General features: G+C 42.6%; 1 protein-coding gene across 1 annotated transcript in view; it reads left to right on the forward strand.

Annotated features, from left to right (window-relative positions):
* LOC107114882 (coagulation factor XIII A chain-like) overlaps nt 1-6,000 on the forward strand; it is a gene marked incomplete at its 5' end in the record, with an annotated part of 73,623 nt that overhangs the window by 34,131 nt on the left and 33,492 nt on the right. Inside the window, one exon of the mRNA XM_015416488.1 lies at nt 5,071-5,174. Coding sequence (XP_015271974.1) covers nt 5,071-5,174 — 104 coding nt within the window. The remainder of the gene's footprint in view (nt 1-5,070; nt 5,175-6,000) is intronic.

A 6,000-nucleotide genomic window follows, 5' to 3' on the forward strand; every position in this document is an offset into this window, starting at 1 on the left:
TGGGCAGACTGTGTGTGTGATGATCCTGTGGTGTTTTTCAACGGCTACATAGACTGCATTTCAACCCTCAGAGACCTCAGAGTTTCAGTGGATGGCAGTGGCACAAAGGGCAAGAAGCTATAAGTAGATCCCGTGCCCTCCAGTGATGGTCATCTCCTCAGGGAATGGCTGACGGTGCCTGCCAATTAGAAAGAGGGCCTGCTGATAGTACTTAAACCCCACCAGCTCATGGTTTATTTCTAAGATGTACTACTGTGCTGAATAATCCACAGGTTCTTGTAGAGGTTTCCAATCAAAAACAAAACATCTAACCCCCCCCCCACACTCAAATAAAACAACAAATGCAAATAAAATTAAAAATAAGGGAGAGGCTGTGACTCAATGGTAGACATCTATTTTTTTCTACAGAAGATCCCAGGTCCAGTCCCCTGGATCTCCAGTTAAAAGGCTCAGGTGAAGTGAAAGTCCTCTACCTGAGACCCCAGAGAGCTGCTACCAGTCAGGGTAGATGGCATTGACCTTGAATAGACTAAAGGTTTGATTTATTGCAAAGCATCTGTATGTGTTCATGTGATCAGTCCCATAGCCAAGATTTTCTGGCTTGTGGGGCAAAATTTTTACTGATGAGGCCGCCATTATTTGCCATAATGAAGGGGGGTGGCACGCGACCCTCTTCCTCCCCTCCTGTAAGATTTAAAGAGCCCTTCAGCTTATCAGCAAGATCACATGACGCACCGATCAGCTAGAGGGGCCCTTTTAATCTTGCGGGGGGGAGGGGGCATGGGCCACCCCCGCTTCTTCTCAGAAACATTTAGAGGATCCCTTTCAATGCTTTCAGAAAGAATCAGGGGGGGCTTGAAGGAAGGGGGCAGAGCCCCCAATAGCCTCACTGTCGCTACGGGCCAGCATGTGATCACTGCCACTCAGCAACCCAAGTCCCACTTGAATAAACACCTTCTTGAAGAGACAAGGGAATGAACCAGGAGGGATTCTCTCTGTAGGGAGCTACACACTGAGGCCCCCACTATCAAAAGGTCTGGAGAGTCTCTCATCACACTTCAGAGAGCCAGGTATATCCCATTACCTCAACAGTAGCCCTCCATCTCTATCTCATTTCTCTCCTTCTAGATTTACTTATTTTGTTCCAATTTATACACACTGTATTTTGCTTTGAAGACTGTACGGTTTCCTTTTTTTTAACCTTAACATCCTAATACCTCTTCTTCACTTTTATCATTCATGAGGAACATAAATTTAAAAACTAACACTACCAAGTTAACCTAAGAGAATGGGGAGAAAAAAATTTGTCCCAATATCTAAGTATCCTCTCTTATCAAAATTAAATTTTTAACAACAAGAAAACAAACATTATTAACTAGTTTATAACAATTAATAGGGGAATTATACTTTCAAAGATTAATTAAAGCAACAGGTCAGGAAAAACATCCTTTTTACACTTGTATATAGTTTCTTCTCTTTGTATTGTCAACATTACAATCACAAATCTAACAGTTTATAGCAGTTAGTAACAAAATCATATTTTCTCCAATACAGAATCAAAATTCATAAATTCATAAAATCAACCAATCCCAAAAATCGCATTTCTACACACTATATCCTCCTCATTTCCCCCCCCCACCTAACCCTTATTTTATATTAAATCATCTTTTCTCCAATACAGGTTTAATAATGAAAAGTTTAAATTTTTAAGAGGAGGGAAACAAACATTATTACCTAATTAATAACAAATAATAACAGAGTCATATTTTCTAGAGTTACTTATGTCCACAAATCATATGAACATCATTTTACACTTGTATATAATTTCTTCTCCTTCTGTTGTAAACATTACAGTCACCAAACTTTCCCTCCCAAAATCACGTTTAAATGCCTCAAGTTTTTGTACAAATAGGACCTTATTTCCAATTTTCCACAGCTATATTCCAATGTATCTGTCTTCAAGCTTCTTTTGTCCTGAGAAATTTCCTTTATTTGACACCATCTTTTCCTTTTTATCTGTTTAGTTTCTGGACGTTTCCTGTAGCAAATCTTATCTTTAGGCTTTTATTGTCCTTACCAAATCTTTTCATTTGGCACCCTGTTCTCCTCTTTGTCCGTTTAATTTTTTTTTTCACAGAGAGGTTTTGGACACTTTCTTTTATCTTTCCCCTTTCAAGTGCTTTATTTACTACTTCCTCCTGATTTACTTGTCTGGTTACTGCCTCCTCTTTCTCCTTCCCAACTATGGGGAGTATATCTTGGTCCATTTTTCCTTTCCAACATTCTTGCTCATTCTCCTGGTTCAGCTGAGTCTCAGGTGTTTCTTTTTTACTTTCAGTGTCCACAGACACATTCTGTTTTTTTTCAAGAAGATTTGAACATGCAGTCCTGACCGCCTGTTGGACTTCCTCAACTAAAATCTTTCTAAATTGCTCCCGTGTGAGCGTGCCAATTTCAGTGTTTTCCCATTCATGTCTCTTCCACCTCCATCTTTAACCTCTTTTAAATTGTTTTTCGCTGCTTCTTCTTAGATAATTCTCAATTTTAAAGTGTCTATAAGATTGACTCAATATCTTTAACAACCGGTAACTCGAATAAATACAGTAGCTTTCTTACCCCCGTCTCGTTTTTCTGACAGGAATCGCTGCTTCCCTTTTCACGACCGCTTTCTTCTCTAAGTTGCAGTTTCAAATGTGGGTATATCTCTAGCTTTTCCCCTTTCATTTCTTCTCTGCTTCTTCTTTTTTCCCCCCTCCTTCCCCCCACCCTTCGTTATGTTATAACGTTTGTCTTTAAAAATGGCTGGTCGCAGCTAGAGAAAGAACATGGCGGCCATGTTCTTTCCCCATCATTCGCTCCTGCTTCAGGGCCTATACGGCGACACCCCACACTCGTCAGGTTCTGCAGTGGCTGAGAAAAGCCCCCTGCCACCCGCCCTCCCTCCAGGAGGTCGGGCAAAGCCCGCCCGATTGCTCGGGGGGGGAGAATGAAAACGGGGTGGGCATCTCGAGAGCGTCTCGAGGATTGCCCGCTCGCCATGCCGTACCAGTTCCAGTTTTGGAAAGGAAGTATTATGAGAGAATAAGTGAGGATATAGCAACAAAAGGAAAAATGATGACTAGGTAATTAGACTGCTGATAAAGGCGACAATACAGATATTGAAGAGATTTATTAACAGACCAGTGACTCTGACGATGTAGGTATTCAGCTATTTGAATAATTAGATTAAATAGCAGCTTGGGAGACTAATAAGGTAATGGGTTATGTTATGTTATCTTAACTTGTTTGGATCAATTATTTTTTGTCTTGTCTTATATGTTGGAAAATCAATAAAAAAGAATTTAAAAAAAACCCACTTCAGAGAGCCTATGCAGTGCCTCCTCCGGACAATCTGAAGATGAGGAAAGACCTTGTGAGAGGAGGCATGGCATTTAATCCTCCAGATATGCATTTAGCTTGTGAGCAGTGACTAAGGAGTGATCCAAAAACCCTGTGTATAAGTTCAGAGGTGACTGAACTGGCTTAGTGTGCTTGTGGATGCCGCAGGTCAGGTGCCACAAAACAGTGCTTGACCAGTGAGTGGCAATAGTGGTTCAAGTAGGCACCGATATGTTAGCTGATGCCAATCACTCTTCATTACTGTACAAATGCTGTGTATACTGTGCTGTGCAAACCTGGACGCATTGCCTCCACTGCTAGAACTGAGCTGTAATGTCTACTTTGGTGTAGTGGTTAAATGCGCAGACGCTAATCTGGGAGAACCGGGTTTGATTCCCCTCTCCTCCACTCGCAGCTGCTGGATGATCTTGGGCAAGCCATAGTTCTGGCACAGCTATTCTTGAAAAAGAGCAGTTTCTATCAGAGCTTTCTCAGCCCCACCTACCACACAGGGTGTCTGTTGTGGGGAGGGGAAGGGAAAGGAGTTTGTAAGCCACTCTGAGACTCCTTTGGGTAGTGAAGGGAGGGGTATAAATCCAATCTCCTCCTCCTCCTCCTCCTCCTCCTCCTCTTCTTCTTTTTCTCTGGGTCCATGTTTCAGGCCCAGCATGAAAATCTTTCAAGCTTAGACTGGCAAACCTGGACGCATTGCCTCCACTGCTAGAACTGAGCTGTAATGTCTACTTTGGTGTAGTGGTTAAATGCGCAGACGCTAATCTGGGAGAACCGGGTTTGATTCCCCTCTCCTCCACTCGCAGCTGCTGGATGATCTTGGGCAAGCCATAGTTCTGGCACAGCTATTCTTGAAAAAGAGCAGTTTCTATCAGAGCTTTCTCAGCCCCACCTACCACACAGGGTGTCTGTTGTGGGGAGGGGAAGGGAAAGGAGTTTGTAAGCCACTCTGAGACTCCTTTGGGTAGTGAAGGGAGGGGTATAAATCCAATCTCCTCCTCCTCCTCCTCCTCCTCCTCCTCTTCTTCTTCTCTGGGTCCATGTTTCAGGCCCAGCATGAAAATCTTTCAAGCTTAGACTGGGTTCTAGCAATTTCCTGACTCATAGCAAGAGCCACAACAGCCTTTCTGTCTTCCAAGCCCTTTCAACCGTTTACACGTATCTTTGCTATGCCCTGGGAGTGGCTTTTGCATACCACTGGTAACCCACATTTAAGATGGTGGCTTGAAGGAGCATACCTAAAGTTGTTCTGGGAGCATACTGGTGAGTACACACAACTGACTCAGTCGTCTTTTCTTTTGATTACCATGCACTGAAATAATAACCGTGAGACTAGTTAATTTTGCAAATCAGGTCTCAATGCACCAAACGTATCCCAGGAGGAGGGGGAAGGAAGGAAGATGTTGAAGGATGCGTGGCAGATCTTAAAACATTGATCTTCTGTGCTATTCTAGTGATGCCACTACACTGTTAGATGCAAAATAGATATACTTGGAATATATCAAAGTGTGGTCTTAATGAACTGCCCTGCTATGTCTTGGTATAAATAGCTGTGCTTATTTCCCTGAAATGTCAATCAGCTATTAATGGCCCAGTTATAATGAAGAATAAATATGCTCCTTTGCTTTGATGCTAATGTTGCAGCTTGAAAGTTTAATGTTCTCATTTTCTTGTGTTAAGGAATTACCATTGCTGGAATGAGGCTTGGATGGCCAGACCTGACCTTCCTGTCGGCTTTGGAGGGTGGCAGGCTGTGGACAGCACTCCCCAAGAAAACAGCGACGGTGGGCTTATCATTCTTCCGTGTCCTACTGCATGACAGACTGTTTTCATTTCATTTTTTTTAACTGATTTCATGTAGCAGAATAACACTGTGACATATGCCTTCAGAATGGAAGGGTGATGCATACGAGAGAGGTGGTATGATCAGGACAGATATAAGGAATAATTCATGGAATGCATAATTAAAATTTTAAAAATGAATTATGTTACCGCAGCCCCAGCAAACCAATGAACATATGTTCAGATTAACATAAGGAATTAATCTGTGTGTTTGCTAGCGCCATAACGGGAGGCTTCCCACTGATCAACACTGTTGCCCCCCGCCGCTGTGGGAGAAAAACGAAAATGAAAACACCATTGGTCTCTGTGCCAATACATCAGGTACTTCTAGGAAGCATTGGAAACTCTATGGTTTTACCACAGCGTATCCAGCAATTCCTAGAGCTACCCATTGTCACTTCTGGGTTGTACCCAGATGTTGTATAGCGATGTTGCCAACGTCGTGGGTCCTGACCCCCTGCCCTCCCACTGGTTGCCAGACTTGAAAATCTTTGTGTTTATGCAAGGAGTGGAAAACAGGGATCTTTTACCTAAAGGGGTAGCTGGTAGTAGGGTGTTTGGCATGAAAAGGATGGTGGGGACCAGAGATAAAGGTTTAAAGAAATTGAGGGATGTGATACAATATTAGGGAGGGGAAAACCTTTCCTAAGCAAACAGTAACAAATACTAGATCAAATCACAGACAACAGGACATTCCTATCCAAGCTAAACAATATCACAAACAATTGCACTAACAAACAGAGCTTCTTTAGCTTGCAGCAAAATTCA

Source organism: Gekko japonicus, unplaced genomic scaffold (assembly GCF_001447785.1).
Source record: "Gekko japonicus isolate JY-2015 unplaced genomic scaffold, Gekko_japonicus_V1.1 scaffold2445, whole genome shotgun sequence".
In the NCBI taxonomy this organism is placed as follows: Eukaryota; Metazoa; Chordata; class Lepidosauria; order Squamata; family Gekkonidae; genus Gekko; species Gekko japonicus.